General features: G+C 38.4%; 1 protein-coding gene across 1 annotated transcript; it reads left to right on the top strand.

Annotated features, from left to right (window-relative positions):
• Window positions 1-3,959: 3,959 nt before the first annotated feature.
• On the top strand, window positions 3,960-18,196 carry LOC100890121. Its single transcript, XM_030997283.1, has 5 exons — window positions 3,960-4,129; window positions 5,215-5,335; window positions 6,367-6,530; window positions 7,017-7,146; window positions 12,470-18,196. The coding sequence occupies exons 1-5, from the start codon at window positions 3,960-3,962 to the stop codon at window positions 18,194-18,196; spliced, it is 6,312 nt and encodes a 2,103-aa protein (XP_030853143.1).
• The last annotated feature ends 4,085 nt before the right edge of the window (window positions 18,197-22,281 follow it).

The raw sequence follows: 22,281 nt of genomic DNA, 5'->3' as shown, positions 1-22,281 counted from the left end.
ACTCTCAGATATGATATTGATTATTGCGTGTTTGTGACATGGGAACAAACATACGATCATTAAAGCGGAGCGGCATCGTCGTTATATATAGATACGATATCCTTCGTCCAATTTCACTCTCACATATAGCTTTCATAAATTATGGTTTTGCATAATTATATACCGAGAAGAGGTGTCTAAATATTTCATTGGTGTCTATTTACTAATGACCTTTATACAACCCACAAATGTAAGTGCTGAGGATAAACCACCTTTTTTTATCTTTAAAAGGGCAGATTTACACTTTAACATGCTTGATCCAATATTACACATGCTGTATTCAGCATGTTAAAAGTATTTAGGCCTATGTGTCATTTTGAAGAAGGAAAAAGTGGACACTTCCTGGCATTTGTTTAAATGGAGACTGAACACTTAACTTTTTGAGTGTAATATTGCACGTTCGATAGAACAGAAAGTGAAAGATGACGAAAGGGACGGGAACAGAAGCCCCCCTCCCCCTCCCCACACACACTCCTCCACCCCTCTCCGGTGAGCCCCAGTACCCTCGTAATGACTGGAAGGCTACGCGTTCATGGTTTCACTTTTACTCGTGTTAGCCTCGACATGTGGATTAAAAATTAAATTAGTTTATTCAACACACTTCATAAAAACATTGAAAACCTACAAATACAGAATGGAATGATAACAAAAGAATGAGATAGTGATAAAAAAGTGCAATGGCAATTTATGAGAGCATATTTTGGGATAGGCAGAAAGGAGGGATTCTTTATATGAAAGTCTGCTCCTGAACACACACATACAGGAAATAGAAGAAGAAGATAAATTAGATTGATTTTCCTTTTAAATTACTTTGGTCAGTTAGACATACAAATACAATATGACTTCATCAAATTGGGTTTTTAAAGGGGGAAAAACATTTTGTTCTCATAATTTGGAGCAAATAAACATTTTTTAGTAAAACGAGCGTTGAGGGGATCTATCTAATTTCAGGGTACTGATTATTAATTAACCGGTAAACATACACCAATTTCTCACTCTAATCAATCTTTGAACATTCACTAGAATTTAGAAAGCTGCATTTATCACCTCTCAATCTCAAGTTATACTAATTAGGTCAAGTTCAACTATAGAAGATAATCTTTCATTACACTACAAAAGAATACAAAAATGTAAAGTTTCATTGAAATTTATAACTGATATTTAATCAATAGACACAAAATCTGTGTACTAAAACATCAACTTGAAAATAACAGGACACACTTCCTGTAGGGCTGTGATTTAAAATCAACGACAATCAAACAACTTGTCGCTAAAAAGGAAAAACCAAATATTCTATTTACCTTAAAAGTAAAAAGCTAAAACTCTCCTTTAAAATATGGCTGTATATAAATACAATAGTCAGTGACTACTATTACCTTGATGCTGCACTTTCTTAATGCTAGAAAATATTAATGGTATCAGGTTGGTAAAAGAAAAGATGCATACATACAAGGTATACTGTCTAGGACAATGCTAATGTACTATAACACAAAATTAGTACTTATAGTCTGATACCAGCCTATAATAATGGTTGAATGTTAATGCCTTAAAATAAATTAATGGACACAAACGAATTGTGAACTATACTAGGTCTAGATCTAGAAAGAATAAAGACCTTTAGTTGTCATGCCAAGATTCACACAGTGAACGTACAATTACAAGGGTACGAGATAAGTTCTTCTTGACATGAATGATGGTGATTATTACATACAATTATCTAGACTAGATGTTCTAAACTTGAATGCAACGTGATTGTTGGTATAAAAACATGCACAAGAACAAACTCAAAGGTAGTCTATACAAAATAGACCCAGGTTAGATTAGCAGTTGTCAACTTCAACGCTTCACTGTGTAACCATGGTAACTACTTCACATGAAGCTGTAGATCTGGTAGGAGTCTGTGAATCACTCAATGTTATGTTTTTGAATACTAACCAGCAAACGGTGGTCGAAGACGAAGTAACCTGGCTGGCTTGATTGTTCTCGCTAAGTAGAATACTGTAAAGATGTGTCGATCGCGTGTAGTCCCACGAGTTGCTGCTAGCGTAGTGAACGTGAAGTATTCAAGCTCTCTGGGCGAACGCTACACTGGAAGACAATCCGATGAAGAAAATCCGATGAAGAAAAACACTAATTGATCTTTACTCTGGTCGTTGAAAGTGGAGGTTCCATGAAATTCGCGTAGATCTAGCTGCAATCTGCACAAACTAATTGCTGAATGGGAAACTTCCCAGGATGAAGTTCACGTATGTAGCTACAATGCAGTCTACACACAAAGTGAGTGTTGAACGGGATCGGGAACCACTTCACATAGAACAAGAAGCTAAGGCTCTATAACCTATAGGCTATGCGAAGGCGAAGTCAGATCTTGGTTGAAATCGTTATGACGAAAAGTTGCGTTGAAAACATGAAGATCAAATGTCCAACTGAATAAATCTCGTATCAGGCGCAAGCAAGAGTTGCTATGCACCTCACTGAAGTAGTAAACTGAAATTTGGGCACTGATAAGTTGAAAAAGTCATAAAAAGTAGTCAATTATGACCAAGAGCACAAAACATTAGGGCTCTCAACTATAGGCGAGAGATGGACGGTCTGGTGTCAAAAACATGCACAAAAACGCATTGAATCTAAAAACGTGGTTATTGTTTACATTCTATACGCACTATCAATACTTATAATTAGAAAATAACCAAGAACATTAATCAAATACTCAATAATACCTTAACATAGTATATTCTAATAAATGATGATTCAGAGTATAATTTTGGTGATAATACTCTGTATCAAAAATGTGTACTTGTAAACAGAAATATTATACTTAAACAAATATTAGCACCTCTTAATCGAAACATAAATATTCATTAAAAATGACGTCAGTTAACAAAAGTGCTACAATTTCTTAATTTTGTTTTCCTTTCAAATTGTACACATACTTCAGTCTTTGTATTACAGAGCAGGTCACAAACTGGGAGCCCTGTTTGCATGCATTGAGAACAAAAGTAATTTCCTTCAAAAAGCAAAAACAAACCAGTATAAAAACAGACACACAAAAACACTCCGGTTTCTTACAATAGCATATGTCCCAAGTCTAGAATAATTATTTTCGTTTACGTAGTTTTTACAATGAAACCTGACCTTGCTATTGTTATTGATTATTTCTGGGTTCATTTTTCTCATGTCTAATATTCACTGCGGTATAGTGGGATAACGTGTGAATATTATTGCCGATGGAGGTCGATCAAACTAACATCCGGGTTAGTCTGCTTTTATTTGAGGCACAATGTAAAAAGCCCACTCTGTGTTGTCCCATAGTTCTTGTGTTTTCAAGCTCAAGTCATTAATATTATCATTAATATTGATTGCATTAGAGTTCGGTGAACTAAAGTGTATAAAGCTTACAGGCATTAAACTCTACATTTATTGACCTTTGTCAATAACACTGATAGTTAAAGTGGTCATATATTTTCCTCGTTCGCCATTATTGTGGAATCTGTAAGTCTATTTTCAACCCTTCATTTTATCCTAGGCCTTCAATTCTGGCACTTAATTGATATAATTTATACGAAATAATATACTAGAATTATCTAGATAACGAAATATAAAGCCTAATAATAAAAGAACAACTCACCTGGTCGATTCTAACTATGAAGTTTTTGCTGCCAGAATATAAGGCTGCGGTAGGAGGAGGAGGAGGGGTGGGGTAGCTCATGCAAGCTCCCTCAAAACCATCTCCCAACGTAAGACCATACCTACACATTTTGACTCAAGAATCACGGAAAGTGATACAAATAAATGACTGCAGAATTGCCTCCTGTCGCTATTTGCTGCTGATGTTACGTCAGTATAGGCACAGGGTTATTACTTTTCTCTATATAATTAATGTGTGCCATGTTTCTGTCACATTGCTTTTCAAGTTAGCCATGGCTGAAAAATATGACGAGCTGCAGAAACAGATGAAGGACAAGTCAGTGGACCCTGCCACGTACCTTCCTCGAGTTAGTGAGGAAATCAAGAAAGATGACAGCAAGGAGTTCGCCGAGGCCTGCAAGTATGAACTCATGGACGACATCATAGACAGAGTCAAGGCAGCGTAAGTCAATAATTTTAATTTTCATCTTTCAATCTTGAAATGGAAATCCATGCAACCATACTCTAAATAAAGAAGACAAAGTGGAGAAGCAGGTTGGTCAAAGTGTGAATAAAAGCGAACGGGAAATAAGAAAGTTAAGAACTTTTGAAATTTGCAATCACGTATGGGCAGTTCAAGTGTCATACATCTTTCCCATTTGTTCAAGTTCAACACACAAAATGACTTTAATAAATGTCGATTTAAAAAAAAAAAAGCTGTTAAGACTCATGAGGGTCTTTCCTTTTAGAGGAGCTATAACAATGGGCAATCAATAATATATTTTGAGCATGAGTGCCCGAAATGAGAAGGCACCCAGGAGAAAAATCATAATGTACACGACAAACGGGAGGTTTGTCCGTGTCCAGTCACGTTCCATTGAATAAACTCCAATTTGAAACTCGCATAGTCAAACATTCATAACACTCTTAGTATTTGTCCGATTAATTTTTTTAAACTTTCGCTATTCTATTTCTCTCATTTTTCTGCTTTCATGCAAACAAATTAAAGTGATTCAAAATTTGGATTTCCCTTTAATATTTGTTTTGTCGTTCAATCTTTGAAGAAAGTGTTAAGTTTTGGTAATGATGAGGAATAATTGTGAGCTTTCTTATTCTTTTTACGGTAGTATATAATGGAAGTCTGTCGTAGCATACAAAATTATGTCTCCTGAAAAGGATTCCTCTTCACATGCTCTTAGTCACGAAATATGACTAGCAACAGCTGAAAGGTTTGGACCAAATAACCCCTCACACAAACGCCCACACGCACACACGCACAACACACACACGCACACGCACGCATCCTCTAAATAACGCCCCTGAATTGAACACCCGATGAAAGCCAAGCAAGAGTGAGAGTATTACCCTATGAATAAAAAGGCTACAAGCTTTTCTCGACAAATTAATAAACTGTAATAGTTAACATAATCAGCCCAAGGAAATTTGCAACAAGTAAAATTATTTTTCAGAATCACCATTAAATGAACTTCGCTTTTTTTAAAGTCAACAATCACCGAATTAAGTAATACAATTTCCACTTTTTCACAGGAAAAACGAGCATGAGAAACTTATGGTTGAACTATGCATCGAATATATGAAGAAAAAGACGCATAAATACTACAAACTGGCCAAGGAAATATTTGACGAGAAAGAAGATGTGAGGTGGAAGGTAAGAAAATCACTTTCTGATTTCTTTCCTATATACACGGTCACTATAGTTAATGTTTAAGATGCCTGTAAACGATTTCTTTTAAACCTCTCATCCAGCCCACTTTATACCCCAAACACATCAACGTGACTGACACCAGACCACTCAGAGACCGAACAAAATACATTTATATTATTACCCACAATTTTCAAGAATTGGTCGGTTATGGAGTCGGTGTGGAGTTGGTCTTGCGGTGTGTGAAATAAAGTCGTTCTATGGAGAAAATGATCAAATTAAGAGATACCTTGACATATCGCGTGTCTAGGCTGTATAAACCCGTGTAGCCTGAGGTTATATGACAAAGTTTGAAGTCCTCCGAGTTCATGAAATTTTATGTAATTGGTGTTTACGTTGCATTCCATGCTTAGGAAGTATTCCCTTTAGAAAGAAAACGTTAGCCATTAAGCACCTTCATTCATTTATTAAGTACAGATATTCTTATACTTTCGTTCATCTCTTGTGGCTCAATCGAAAATTGACAAACCGACGAACGGTGGGGCTGCTGAATCGTCCTTTGGGCAAAAGAGTCGTTGACCTATTTCATCAAATGCTATTGAATCTGAGTTCAAATATAAGGGGAAGCACAACATCGGCTGGTGCATGCAGCCTGTGCTGGAAACTGGTTACAATACAACAAAAACTAATGAAAACCATAATAATAATAATGATGATAATAATATTAATTAAAGTTATAATTTTTTTGTACCCAAGCGACCCACATCAGTATTAAAACTTCTCTTCCTGCGGGCTTTGTAGTTATTAGTTATTATTACCCTAGCAATTTATCAGGTTACCAATGTCATATGGGTGGAGAGTGGCAAATGTGGATTAATAACTAGTCAAATGACATTAGTGCTGGGATAGGATCGAATCCTTAACCATTAGATTAAGAGTCAAGTGCATGAACCACTTTAATACCACGACATCTCGGCCACAAGGGTTGGTGTAAGAATGCAGTAACTAAATCTGGTCTGCCCGCACGTGTCTGTTAGGGTCATGAGGATGCCATTGAGCAGATGATTCGAATCCTGGAGGAACCCATAGAATGGGAGCCAACTGACCAAGAGAATGAAGACAGTAATGAAGATTACGTCTCTTGGGACAATCAGGGAGGCGCACTCAAGGATGCAGTCGGGAAGATGATCGAAGCTTGCAGGTTAGAAAACTTGAGGATCTGGCAAACACTGGTAGAGGGAATCTTTCCCCTTCGAAGTGGGAATATTTACATGGCAAGAGGAGCTAATAATTATGTTTCATTGCCGCCAATTTCCCAAACATTTACGACAATATTATAACCAACGATGGATTCAAATTCGAAATTCGGATGATCCTGATTCGTCTGCATTCGTCTGCATTCGTCACCATTTATACTTTATATTGATATGATATGTGTAGCATATTGTTTCTTCCACAAAATACAATCAATCAAATGGACCTGTAGAACTCTAACGAAACATTGATTAAACACTATTTCAGTCACTTAATTTTTTTTTCAAGTTTATTTTTTATCCTCTATTCCCTTTTTAATCATAATTCCCCACCGTTCCAAACGATCTATTCTCTCTTTTTCCTTCTTCTAATACTCTCTTCTTCCTTAATGTCCATGTTTCCTTCTCTGATCCCCTTTTCACTAATGCTGCAGTCGTGACAAGATGATCAAGACAGTTGCTCCATCTTTCGGTCGCCTTTTTTCGTCAGCCATCAAGAGCGGTTCAAACATGCACATTTTGGTGGCTATCGCCATACTAGAAACAAGGGTAATGGAATGGGAGGTAAATAACATACATTTTTCTCCAAAAATAGATCTTACTATTGAAGAATAAAATTATTTACAGTTTTATAATTCCCTACTCCTATTTGTTTATCGGCAATTTTAGTGTTTCGAACAAGATGTTTTGTATAATTTTGTTATTTTATGGCAAAGACTTCCTCAACCGCCTACCTTTATTACTCACTCTAATGTTCCAGCATGTTTAACTAAAATATTCATAGTATATTCGTGAGCATTCATCATGTGTTTTCCCTCGCTGTTATTCTTTATCAATGCTGGTACATATATTCCTTCAGTGAAATTTCAATAGATTGTTTTGGTTTTTATTGCAGTACTTGAGGGACTTGACCGTTACTCAAAAGCTCCAAATTACTAATAACTTTTTTAAATTATCGGGCACGAATTGTTACCACTGTGATTATCAGTGTTCCCCCAGCTAAGAGTAGGATAGAAACTACTTTCGAGAATTCAATAACCTTGTGCGTCACCTATTGAGAAATGTGCAAACATGACAATAACGCATTACGTAATTCGAATATGATTTGTATAGGCAATACGGTACAATAAGGTATTAAAATTGCCCCCGAATTGATGTTTCGAAAAAAGTTGCGATTGCGTACGGACAGAACCATGCATCCTATACTTGAATTGCACTATTAATGTCCTCATCGCTGACCTGCTCGGCGACCTCTTCGTGTTTTGTTTTTAACCAGGGTAACGAAAAATTGATTCATGGTACACTGTAAAAAAATATTGTAAATTTTACGGTGAAACGGTTGGCAGCTATAATGCCAAACAAAAACTGTAATTCAATTTACAACATAGGTGCTGTAAATACAACTTACAATGTCCTGTAATCAGTGAATGCTGTAAATTGAAATACAGTTTCAACAACAAATATATACAAAATGTTGCTACAGATTTCCTTTACTTTTCCTGAATGGTTTATTAGGGAAATAGGAAAATACAACTGAACATAAACACAAATGACTTATTATAGACAATTTTATGCACGTTTAGCATACCTGTGAATAGTTTAAATGAAATGCAGTGTAACAGTTTGACATCTAATTGTAATGATTGAATTTGAGTCTATTTCAAGTGGCAAAAAAATCAAGTAAAGTATGATACTTATGACGTGTGATTTGCAATACAAACCACAACTTAAAGGGCAATTCCACCCTAATATTTTTTGCTTTGTATGAAAGCAGAAAAATTAAAAAAGCAAATCAATGAAAGTTTGAGAAAAATCGGAAACATAATAAAAAAAAGTTATGCATTGTTAAAGTTTAGAGATTAAAACAAATTGGCAACGCTGAGGGATGTCACTGATGAGCAGCTCTCCATTCTTGTGTACAAACGAATAGAGAGCTGCTCATCAGTGACATCACTCAGCGTTGCAAATTTGTTTAAATCTCTAAACTTAACAATGCATAACTTTTTTTATTATGTGTCAGATTTTTCTCAAACTTTCACAGATTTGCTTTTCTAAATTTTCTGCTTTCATACAAAGCGACAGAATATCAGGGTGGAATTGCCCTTTAATATCCACAGGATCATGTCTACAGGTGAAATAGCTCAACGAACAAGAATACTGTGAATACGAAATCATTGATATTCACTAGCCATCAACATTATTCATTATTATTCAATATCAACATAACAATGGTTGACATGGATACAATGTATAGCACAATATTTTTCCCAGTTCTGAAAATGCTTTAAAAAAAAGCTTGCATAACAATTGCTGTCAAAATTACATTAGTCACATTTATCAATTACATTAATCAATTATTATACATTATCATTCAATATCAATATAAAAATGGTTGACATGGATACAATGTATAACACAATATTTTTCTCAGTTTTGAAAATGCTAAACAAAGAATTAGGCCTAGCTAGCCTTACAACAATCGCTGTCAGAATTACTTTAATTAATTAGTCATTATTATTACACATAGTAGCCTTGTTTCCAAAAGAATAAAACTATGTATTTGAATCCCTTACTTTAATTTTCTTCTGTATGTTTCGTCCCTCCACAGATGAGGAATTTCTGTGCAATATCGTTACAATCAATTAGGCGCTCGCTCAAGGGCAAAAGATGAATGCGCGTCAATTGTGATCGATGCAAGTAGTCGATGATTATGACATCACAATGCTTCTTGTCACTCTCGTTGTCAAGAGTTAATTTTATTTCAACTTCAGACTAATTTCCACAGTAAAATGACTGCATTTTAATTTTTGTATAATAATAATAATAATAATAATAATATTGGCTGTTTCTTCGTGGTATATCAGGTATATTGCATTCAGATAGCATGAATATTGCAAGCTAAATGCAATATATCCGATATACCACTCAAGGGCAGCCAATATTATGTAATTATTCAATATTAACAATAGTTGACATGGATATAACTCAATATCTTTCCCAGTTCTGAAAATTCTAAACAAAGAAGCATAACAACAACCACTGTCAGAATTACATTAATTAGACCTACACAAATTAATTACATTACCTCATAGAGGTACAGAACTTTTCTATGGCCTAAATTAATCAGCTTTCCCTCCTCAAATAGGCAAAAATTATTGGTTGTTTTTTCACCTATTACACAATTTGAAAGAAAAAAAATGTAAATGTAAGATGAGTAAAAATGAATGATAATTGCAAATTGCAAAATTAGATTTAAAAATTGCAAATTTTTATTTTTAAACAGTGATTATATCTTTTCATTGCATTGCCATTTTAGAGAGAGAGAGAGAGAGAGAGTAAGGACTAAGGATTAGAGTAAGATAAACGGCCTGTATTCAGGAACGGCATCATGTACTGCATTGGAATGGAATCAAAATTTTCAGTTTATTTTTCTCTTTCTGATATCTCATGTGTAATTGATAGCATTTATGATCAAGAGATACTGCTTAAGGAGACACTGAACCTCCATGGGTTAATTACATTTATTAGCCTCATTAAATTTTCTATTTCCTATGTAGTAGGATCTGTAACACTCTTGAATCCTAAATTGAATATATATACAGGTGTACATGTACATACTTCTGAGCATATATTTTTAATACACAAGGTATACTTACATGTGATAATTTATAAAATTATCAATCAATACAATTATGATGTAGGCCTACTACGATGTATATGCCTACAAACAAAATATCTTAACAAACCGGAATGCTATGGATAAATGCACATTAATATTCATTCGTGATTATTATCCATTATACAAGCCATAATGTGTGCAATCATTCTTTGTAGGTCAATTGTAATTTGACCCCCACCAGGGAGATGACATTTAACAAACAAACAACATCTATCTCCCTGGTCGGTGACGCAACATTTGCTCATGCGACAATTGTTCCTTAATTTCTCGGAAGACATAGGGTTAGGGTTAGAGTTTTGATAGGGTTTTGGGTTAAGAATAAGGTTAGGATTAGGATTAGGGTTAGGTTTTAAGTTTGGCTTAATGTGCAGATATTCCATCGGAGCCATTGTCGCCGGAGCAAATGTCATGGAATCCCCTGGTAAAATGCAGTAAAATTACAATTTACCTGCATAAAAATACATGTATGATAATTCAAGGCAAATCATTGAAAATTCCCAATCAACTTTTCAAATATACACCCATAAAGAAGACACGTATGCCTGCAGATGGTACAGCTCAACAAACCTGAATGATAGTCAGGTATTCAGGGGGCTGCACTATAGTACATGCATATCTTTGTAAAATTGTTGAGTCTTTTTCTTCAGCCTAAAGTTCAACTACTGCGCCAAAAATGCATAGTCCATATCCTCATCAAACTAATTTCCCCACTGATAGTCATTCACTTTATTGATCAGGCATAGGACTTTTGGATGAGTGGTATGCTTGGCTTTCCCTTTGACAGCCTTAGACCCTCTGTCGGGGTTGATCCTGAAGAGGCACCTGATATGAGGAGAAAATGGAAACATAATCTTGAGACATGTAAATTACCACTTTTAAACAAAGAACAGAAAAACCTTTATTAAACATTATTCATACATGATCACAGGTATGGATTGTGTAGATGCCAAACTAATGCAAGAGCGCCATCTCTTGTCGGTTTTAAAATTTAATAAGTTTGAGGGGAGGAAAGGCGCGAATAATCACTGGCAGTAACCCTTGGAAACAAGACAGAATTTTAACCTCTTCTCCCTACTTCATATTTCCGTTTTATGATCTTGTTTGGTTTTGGACAACAATTGGAATGGATGCAATCATTGTATAATAACATTGTGATCGACCCGACGTGAGTAACGTGAAATGTGGTTATAGTAAAGGCTTCAAAATTAAAGTTTTCGAGACATTATATTGGTATTCGACAATTGATTTCTACACTTGCAATTGCAATTCTACAGTACGGTACGTGGATTGACGATGAACGTGTGAATAGTGTCAGATTGCGAGATATTAAAGGACGGAACGGAGCTGAGAGGAGCGTTGAAACTATAATAAGGTGAACTTGGGTTCTTGGCCAGTCAAAGGTGATCGTGAACAACAAGGGACCAGTGCAGTACCAGTCTGATAAATGAGAATATGACTAGAGAGGTCTATGAGTATGAATAGAGCATGATCACTTGTGGGTGTATTTTGAGTCGAAAGAATGACGTGATTGGGCAGAATACAGTCAGAGAATTAATGTCGAGGTCTAAGCCTAGACCTCCAGACCTAGTCTAAAAATGGAGAACTAAAGACAGACTATCTGACTACTTCAAGGTCATTTTGCACCCACATTCTAAGTTAAAATTCTAGTTTCACAAGCTAACAGAGGAAGGCCTAACGATGTTAAATAAAGAGACTGGTTAGCATTCAGGAATCTGTTGAAAAGGATAAAGAAATTGGAATCCTGAAATATCTACTTGAGATGTAGACGTAGAATCTACAATGACTAAGACTAGATTTCTAGACTCCAGTCTAGTATGAGTATAGAGGTTAGACTAGATCTACATTATATTTAGATGCCCAGAAGGCCAGATGTTACGGTTGATTTGAATGGACAAATGTCAGTCAGAGATTAGCCAAGAATGGAGAATATGTCTACTGCCTGTACTGGCTACTGCTCTTAATTACAGAAGGCTAGAGTAGAGGGTCTAGTCTAGTAGTGGCATACATACTAGTGGAGCTATTTCAGGAAGTTTTTGGAAATCAGAAATATGCCGGTTAGCTGCAGCTGATATCGCCTGAGTTACAAGCGGTGCAGAATATGGAAAGAGGCTGGAAAACCTGCAACAGTGAATGTGGTATAGAAGAATAAGCACATGAAATGCATACTTGAAAGCCTTAGGTTGACAGCAGCCGTCATGGATACAGCCCCACATTAGGATTGTTGTGTCAGTGGATCAGATCATCATGGAAGGGCAGGATGAACAAGATCCAGCTACTAGTATTCGGATGGACCCGTTACTGCATGATCGAGACCCATGGATGGAAGTCAACCAACTGTTTGACTCTCCTTCAATGAACGCAGGAAAACATTCAGCGATGGAGAGGGTTGAAGTAGATGACAGTGTATCTCAAGTATCAAGCAAATCAACATCACATTCCAGGAAATTTTTGATGGAAACAGCCATGAAGAGAGCAGAATGGCAAGCAAAGTTGAAGAGTTTAAAAAGGAAACAGGAGCTCGAGAAAGAAGAGCAGGACTTAATTAGAAGAAAGGAGCAACTTGCTGTTGAGACCGAATTAGCTGCAGCTACAGCCCAAGCAGCAGCATTACAGCAGTTCGACGATACGGTAGTTTTTCACCAGCCACCTGCATTACCAACCTTTGCTCATGTAACACATGAAAGTGATAGGAACCAAACAAGTCACAAAGTCAAGAATGCAGATTGCTCAGAAGAGAGTTCAACGCAAGGACGCAAGAACCGAGAACATTTGCAAGATGTACGAGTAAGTGGAACAAATTCTGATAGTGATGTTGATTGGGTAGAGCTGCAGCGACAACAAACCCAACTTACGTACATGCTCTTAGAATGTCATATGAAGTCCGCCTTACCGCAAAGGAACATTCAGCCTTTCGACGGGAATCCCCTGAACTACCACGCCTTTAAGAGGGCTTTTCAGCATGTAATAGAGTCCAAGACATCGGAGGACTCTGACAAACTATATTATTTGGAACAATATACTAGGGGAAAGGCGAATGAGATGGTCAGAAGCTGCATGTATGGAGGTGATTCCAAGGCAGCATTCAACAAGGCAACAATGCTGCTAGAAAGCAAGTTTGGCGATAAGCATCATGTTCTGGACTCTATGATCATCAAGGCAATGGCATGGCCAAACATTAGAGGTGAGGATCCGGAGGGCCTGCTTAGTTATTCATTGTTTGTGACTGAGCTAGGCAATTTGGCTAAGGACCTACACCTTCAACAGGAGATTGACCACGCACAACACTTGAAGATGGTCATATCAAAGCTGCCGTTCAGGCTGAGAGATAGATGGAGGAGCTATGTCGACGGCATACTCCAGAATCGGGACGAGCCACTCTCATTCAAAGACGTGGTTAGTTTCATTAGTAAACAGGCCCGGATAATCAACAACCCTATCTATGGCAATATTGTAGGACCTGCCAGAGCTGGAGAAACGCAGACAAAGACAAAACCCTTTCCAGGGAAGAAACAGGGCTTCAGCTCCAGCATGAAGAAGAGCGAGGAAGCGAAGTGTTTGTATTGTGACATGGAAAATCACCTTACAGCAGAATGCAAGGCCCTAGGAAAAAAACCTCATGAGGAGAAACTTGCATTTTGCAAATCCAAAGGACTGTGCTTTGCCTGCCTTCAGTCTTCACATCTTGCCAGGGACTGTAAACAGAGGACGACCTGCAAGATTTGTCAAAGGTTACACCCCACCCTTCTTCATAGAGATTGGGCACCATCGAAACAAGTGAAAAGGAATGGTGAATCAGAGAAACAACGTACTAATGACGACGTTGGAGCTAATAGGAAGAAGGAGGAAAGCTCGGAAGGACAAACAGAAGGAGAAGAAATTGGAAATGAAAATTTCCCAGACGTAAAGCGCACGTTATCCAACCGCACTTCTATGCAGGACTCCCAACCGGCCATTGTGCCTGTGACTGTACGCTCAAAGCAGACAGGGAAATGTGTACACACATACGCATTCATTGACAACGGGAGTAACGCAACTTTCTGCACAGAAGAGTTAAAAAACAAACTAAATGCCAGAGGAAGAACGCGCACTATCCAGCTTCAAACATTAACAGATGATAAGCTGGTCAAGACCTGCATACTGCAAGACCTGGAGGTAGCTGATGTGAATGAGAACACATATATACCACTTTCTGACGTCTACATACAGCCCATCCCTGTAGACAAGTCAGACATACTGAGAAGGAATGACATTGCAAGATGGCCCTACTTACAAGAAATAAACTTGCCGGAGATCAATGCAGACGTGGGCATCCTCATTGGCAATAACGTCCCTAAAGCAATGGAACCACTGCAGGTTATCAATAGTCAGAACGACGGACCATTCGCTTGCAAATCTATCATAGGGTGGATGGTTTTTGGAAGCTGCAAGCAAGAGAGAAGTGGGTCCAAGATAGCCTCCCACAGAGTCCACGTGATGGAAGATATTCAGCAACAGCTAAATAATCTCTACAACACTGAGTTTTCAGAACGCTTGATGGAAGATAAAGTCGAAGAATCCAAAGAGGATAAACGATTTATGGAAAAGGTTGAAGGATCCATCAAGCTAACACAAGGGCATTACCAAATCGGACTGCCATTCAAGGGAGACGTCGACCTGCCCAACAACAGGCCCATGGCAGAGCAGAGACTCAACCACCTGCAGAGGAAGTTCGCTAGACAGCCGCAGTTCCATAGGGAGTATGCAGGGTTTATGGATAAGGTGCTGAACAAACAGTACGCTGAAAGAGTACCAGAAGACGAGTTCCTTAGAGAAGATGGAAAGATGTGGTTTATTCCTCACCACGGTGTATATCACCCACAGAAGCAAAAAATTAGAGTGGTGTATGACTGTGCAGCTTCTTTCAAGGGCAAGTCACTGAATGACAATCTTCTACAGGGGCCGGACCTCACAAATAGTTTGGTGGGTGTATTAACAAGGTTTCGTCAAGACCGCATAGCAGTAATGGCAGACATAGAAGCCATGTTCTCACAAGTGAAACTGCTAAAGGAAGAAAAGGATCTACATCGATTTCTGTGGTGGCCAGATGGCAATGTCGCTCAACCTATTGAGGAATACCGCATGACTGTTCATGTGTTTGGGGCTAGATCTTCACCAGCTTGTGCCAATTATGCCCTGAAGCGCACAGCAGAAGACTTTGCAGAGGACAAGGTGGCACATATCATCAAGCGCAACTTTTATGTTGACGATTGTTTGTACTCAAGCTCAACAGTCCAGGAAGCTGCAGAGCTATCAGAGGGCCTACAAGAAGCCTGTAAGAAAGGAGGATTCCACCTCACAAAATGGGTGAGCAATGACAGAAGAGTATTGAATGCCATACCCAAGGAGGAGAGAGCAAGTACAGTGCAGGAGCTAGACTTTGACAAGGACAAGTTGCCAACAGAGAGGGCACTTGGCATGCTGTGGCATACAGATGAAGATGTTTTCAGTTTCAAGATTCAGCTGAAAGACAAGCCAGCCACAAGGAGGGGTATCTTGTCAACAGTGTGCTCCCTGTTCGATCCACTAGGATGTGCTTCCCCAGTGCTACTCCCTGCAAAGCACTTACTTCAGACCCTCTGCCGACTAGGATTAGGATGGGACGAGACGATTCCACCAGACCTGCTGAAAAAATGGGAAACATGGAAAAGAGAACTCCCAAGACTGTCAGACTTTAAACTTTCCAGGTGTTTGAAGCCAGAGGGGTATGAAAACCCAAAGTCTGTGACACTGCACCATTTTGCAGATGCAAGTGAGAAGGGATATGGAACAGTGTCATACTTGCGAATGGTGAATACCAGGGATGAAGTCCAATGCTCATTCCTCTTGAGCAAATCTAGAGTGGCCCCTCTTAAACAGACGTCGATCCCGAGAATGGAGCTTACAGCCGCCACGGTAGCAGTAAGGATAGACAAAATGGTAAAACAAGAACTTGACATCCCAGTAGATGAGACCTTCTTCTGGACTGATAGTACCTCTGTACTACAGTATATCCAAAGCGAAACAGGGAGGTTTAAGACATTCGTCGCCAACCGAGTTGCCCTGATACAAGAAGGATCTGAATCAAGTCAATGGCACCACATAGAAACTTCGCTGAATCCGGCAGATGTATGCTCCAGGGGAGTCGAGGTAGATCGATTCCTAGCAATGAGATTCTGGAAGGAAGGACCCGAATTTCTTCAAGCTTCAGAGGACCAGTGGCCTAAGCAACCCAGAAATGCATCACACGACGTAAACAATGATCCCGAGGTGAAGAAGAAGAAGATGTACGTTACAGAGGTCTCGGAAGTAACGGCCAGTGAGAGCAAATGTATGGCCACTGCTGTGAGCAAAGAGGAAGAAGATGATGTCCTGGAAAGATTGATCAACCATTATTCAGACTGGTACCACCTCAGAAAGGGAGTAGCATGGCTACTAAAATTGAAAGGGCTGCTGAAAGAGAAAATGAAAGGTCAGCAGAACACACGAGAGAATCCACCCATGTTATTGACAGTGGAAGATATTAGACAAGCTGAGGAAGCAATACTGATACACGTTCAAGACAGAGCATTCCCAGTAGAGGTTGTGGCTTTGAGGAAACAGGCACACGATGTCAACCAAAGGACAGGAAGGTTGCAGCCAGGGGTCAGAAAATCAAGCCCTATCTACAAATTAGACCCTCAGATGGACAATGGCCTACTTAGAGTAGGAGGAAGACTTAACAAGGCAGCCTTGCCTGAAGAAGCAAAACATCCAGTCATCCTACCAAAGAGAGGACATGTGTCTGAACTCATCTTGCGGCACATTCATGAAAACTCAGGACATATGGGAAGAAACTATGTCTTGGCAAAACTCCAGCAACGATATCACATAGTTGGTGCAATTTCAGCCATCAGGAAAGTCGTCAAGAAATGTGTCAAGTGCCGACGTCAAAGAGGGCGGGTAATCCAACAGAAGATGGCCGACCTACCCATAGACCGACTGAGACCGGACGATCCACCTTTTACACGAGTTGGAGTCGATTATTTTGGGCCGATAGGAGTGAAAAGAGGACGCTCTACAGTCAAGAGATATGGCGTAGTGTTCACTTGCCTCGCCATTCGGGCCATACACATAGAGAAGGCTGATTCACTAGATACGGATTCCTGTATCGCAGCAATTCGGAGATTTATTGCTCGAAGAGGAGCAGTCAGAGAAATGAGATCGGACAATGGAACGAACTTGGTTGGGGCTGAGAAAGAACTAAGAAAAGAACTTGAGAGCTGGAACCAGGCCCAGCTCAGCAACTCACTATTGCAAGTAAACATCAAGTGGACCTTTAATCCACCTGGAGGTTCACACCACGGGGGCGTATGGGAGAGACAGATCAGGACGATTCGACAGCTGCTCTTCTTCCTTACCAAACAGCAGACCATGACGGATGAAAGTTTGCAGACACTCTTCTGTGAAATAGAAGGCATTATCAATTGCAGACCTATCACCAGGGTTTCAGACGATGCTAACGATCTAGAGGCTCTGACACCAAACAAGCTCCTGACGTTGAAGGCTACCCCGATGTTACCCCCATCGGTTAGTAGGAAGACCGACTGCTACGCACGACGTAGATGGCGGCAGGTTCAATATCTGGCAGACGTCTTCTGGCGACGTTGGCTGAGAGAGTACTTGCCGCAGCTCCAGGCCAGGCAGAAGTGGGTACATCCTAGTCGCAACATCCAGGTTGGTGACGTAGTGCTGGTAGTGAACGAGACAGCACCTCGTAACTTCTGGCTCATGGGAGTAATCATCGGCATCACTCCAGATCGACAGGGCATGGTTCGACGGGCGGAGGTGAAGACCAAGACGGGCACCTATTCGCGACCCATCAGCAAACTGTGTCTCCTCTTGGAAGGAGATTCATGAGCACTTTGAATTTGTGAAATTGTGATTCCATAAGAGATATACGCTATTGAGACACCTTTTAAGTTTCTTCACGGGACCAACTCATCAAATTTTGGAGCAAGTCAAGTTGGAAATCAATTTTGGAGTCCGTTTGTGATAATTATATGTGTGAAGTAATAAGTGGTGCGAGCCTAGCGCCGCCATAATAAAGCTCAAGTATATATTTGGATCAATCGCGAAGCCTTTAATTGTTGGATCACAAGCTTGGAAAATGTTGATTTTAGAAAAGATTATCATTGTGATATATGGTGCGAGCCTAGCGCCGCCACTTCATGTATTTACCAAGTGAAATGTTTTCATTGGACCAAACGCAAATTTGTTCACTAGGAGTCACAAGTTGGATCACTCTGCACCTTCTATTCTGTCGCGTAATCAAGCCGTAGAGATGGCAGCAGAGGCACAGAGTATGCAGATTCGAAAAAGACTAAAAGACTTGATTATTGTGCAAAATCTGGCTATCATGGACTGACTAAGGAATAAACTCAGACTTTGGACATTTAAAAGAAAAAGTCAGATTATTTGAACATGATATAGACAGAGACTCAGTGAAAATGCATTTTATGTATACATGTAGAAAGGATTCTTGCCAATTTGAATGCTATTTCTAACAGTTTCATAAGCATATTTTGTTATTCAGTGAATTGCATTTGAGGAGTGTAAAATGTATGTACAATGTACCTTTGAAATGGTGGGCACAGTGACACAGATGTCTTTTAGAAGTTGAAAGAGAAGATAATAGAAATATTGAATATGTAAAATATATGAATTATTGTTTGATCATCTATGATGTAATTGCTAGAATATGAATATTTAAATTTAAATTTCTGTGACAGAAAAAAGGGAGTAGAAAACAAAAGTCAAATACAAAACTTTGGGTCATGTTCCACTTTTCAGGTAAATATTTGTCAGGAACTCAGGAGAGAAAAATCTTGCATGTATTTAAAATGTCATATGAGATATTTGGAAGCATATTTTGTGTTGCTTTTAAAGTGTAGATTTATGTGAAGTGCATGATTATAAAAGGCAATGGGTTATTATTTTGAAGGATACAATGTAAAGATTTTTTAGGAATCAAGGAATGTATATAATGTGCATATTTGTGTTGACGCAAATATTTGGTGTACAGGTTATTTTAAAGCAGATGCTATTTTGGTTCTGAGACAAAATTTCAAAGAGTTTATACAAGACGATAAAAATTGTATTATGGGCATTAATAGTGCTTAGTGAAGGCAGAACTGTACACACTTGACTATTTTGAAGACGTTAATGTTTTTATAGCAAATGAGTTCGTTGTATATAATTAGAGGTGAAATAATTTTGCTATGTTCAGATTTAGTGTCAGGATATTTACATTTGGAAAGTTCTTTTATAGAAATGGCAGTGTTTGATAGCATGATTTGAACAAATAGTGTCATTTGCTTTGTTGTTACATAGCTACTGTACATATAAAAACGACACTTTGCATGCTTAGTTTGCACGAAAGAAATGCTTTACTGCATTCGTTAGAAGGGACATGACATTCGATTGTGTTGTTTATTTGTACAAATTCTGAAAGAGACAGAAAATAACAAAAGTCCAAAATTATTGCGAACATTGTTAAAAAAGGGATTCAGCTCAGTGACAAGAGTTTGAATCAAGACTAGTCATCTGATGAAATGTTTCGATAAGGAGAGTTGTTTGATAGTCTTAGTCCACAGTATACTTCTGAATTCAATGGAACTTGAAAGTGTACACCCTAAAATAAGAGGTAGTGGTTAATCTAGTTCTTAACCATTTAAATCTTTGTTGCGATATTGTGGCTCTCATTGTCATTGTTTTTATTGTAGTTTGAGTAGAATTTAGAGTTGGACAGATTTACGACCAAAGCATATTATTGTTACCAAGATTCTATTGATAGCTAAGGCCTGATTTCATTGTGCATGTCTTTATTATATCGGTGCAAAACAAAATTCAGTTTATCTGTGCTATGTATTGGAGTCAACAGTACTTGCCTTTTTTAAGATAGGGCTGCATTGCAGCATTCCAGAGTGTTTTCTTAAGGTGCCAACATCATTATAGTGAGTTTACAAGTTACTAACCTATGCAAAAATCTTTCATTTTGTGACACAAGCGGGCTTTCTTGTCCAAAGATAGTAAAAAGAGCCACAAGAGGGACATTGGTTGGTTTTTGTTTGACAAACTGATAATAATCAGGAGTATAGACATTCATAAGCTAGTTAAAGGTTAAATTGTCATTGGTATTTTCTAAATGATGGCATTGAGGTGTTTTTTGTGTCATGTAGGTGTTGTGGCATGTTAGAGCCACAGTTATGCATATTTTATTACATTGAGTTACGTGTATATAGTTTGACTTTGAAAAGGTTTTGAGTTTTTATTAGCAGGAACTTTTGAAAATAATACAGGAATAAGATTTAATCAGAATGATTCGAGAAAGCCATATGGTTATTATTGTTTTTTGGAAGTATAAGAAAAGGTGTAATTTTCTGTCGGCTTGCCTCTGAAAATTAAGGGGCCGGAAATGTAGATGCCAAACTAATGCAAGAGCGCCATCTCTTGTCGGTTTTAAAATTTAATAAGTTTGAGGGGAGGAAAGGCGCGAATAATCACTGGCAGTAACCCTTGGAAACAAGACAGAATTTTAACCTCTTCTCCCTACTTCATATTTCCGTTTTATGATCTTGTTTGGTTTTGGACAACAATTGGAATGGATGCAATCATTGTATAATAACATTGTGATCGACCCGACGTGAGTAACGTGAAATGTGGTTATAGTAAAGGCTTCAAAATTAAAGTTTTCGAGACATTATATTGGTATTCGACAATTGATTTCTACACTTGCAATTGCAATTCTACAGTACGGTACGTGGATTGACGATGAACGTGTGAATAGTGTCAGATTGCGAGATATTAAAGGACGGAACGGAGCTGAGAGGAGCGTTGAAACTATAATAAGGTGAACTTGGGTTCTTGGCCAGTCAAAGGTGATCGTGAACAACAAGGGACCAGTGCAGTACCAGTCTGATAAATGAGAATATGACTAGAGAGGTCTATGAGTATGAATAGAGCATGATCACTTGTGGGTGTATTTTGAGTCGAAAGAATGACGTGATTGGGCAGAATACAGTCAGAGAATTAATGTCGAGGTCTAAGCCTAGACCTCCAGACCTAGTCTAAAAATGGAGAACTAAAGACAGACTATCTGACTACTTCAAGGTCATTTTGCACCCACAGATTGGAAAAGAAGACCATCAGGTAATACTTATTTACCACATCTTTCTCTTTCCCCAAATACATGCAACTCTTTTCATTCTACGATTGATTTGTATTAATGTCATGGCTTTGTCTTTGGCAAATAATAATACACTGACTGTGATCTTCATGGGTTGACCCAAACTGAATAACTAGGGATTTAAAACAAGAAGTTAAGAAAGGCTCTTCCTTTGCTTCATAAAAACACTGAAATGTAGTTAGAAAACACATGTGTATTTTCTTTTCAACACTTGCTTTTTTCTCTAAAGGTAAGGGGGCTAACTAACCTCCCACCCCTGAGCTGGACAGACGAGCTAACAGACCCCATGAAAAATAATTGACTGATCCGAGCTAGGGGCAGGGGCGTTAGATTTACATTCTTTTTAACAACAGATCCTCATCAAGACTCCAAAGCTTGTCCAAGAAGTGCCCTATACATCAACAACATATGTAATTATCTGTAATTTTGCAGCCCTAAAATCTGACATCCATGAATCGAGTGGAATACAGAGTCTCATTAATAATAACTGATCCGTTCGTCAATCCTTTATGCAATGTTGATCCATTGGTTTTTAAGTTATTGCCAGAACGAAAACGGGATGGACAGAAGACCCCAAAAAGTAACTTTTGTAAAAGGGTGCCCCCCCCCCAAAAAAAAAAAAATAGGAAAAGCAATAAAATAATTGATAATATTACCTCTGCATAAAATTCAACGTTGCACAAACTTCAGGGTTGTATGCAATGCCAAAGCAGTAATGTGATGCAAACAGCATCCTCAGTCCAGCAATGAAAGTAGG

Source organism: Strongylocentrotus purpuratus, unplaced genomic scaffold, assembly GCF_000002235.5.
Source record: "Strongylocentrotus purpuratus isolate Spur 01 unplaced genomic scaffold, Spur_5.0 spur5_scaffold_4, whole genome shotgun sequence".
NCBI lineage: Eukaryota > Metazoa > Echinodermata > Echinoidea > Camarodonta > Strongylocentrotidae > Strongylocentrotus > Strongylocentrotus purpuratus.
This window is presented reverse-complemented; position numbering and strand designations above follow the sequence as displayed.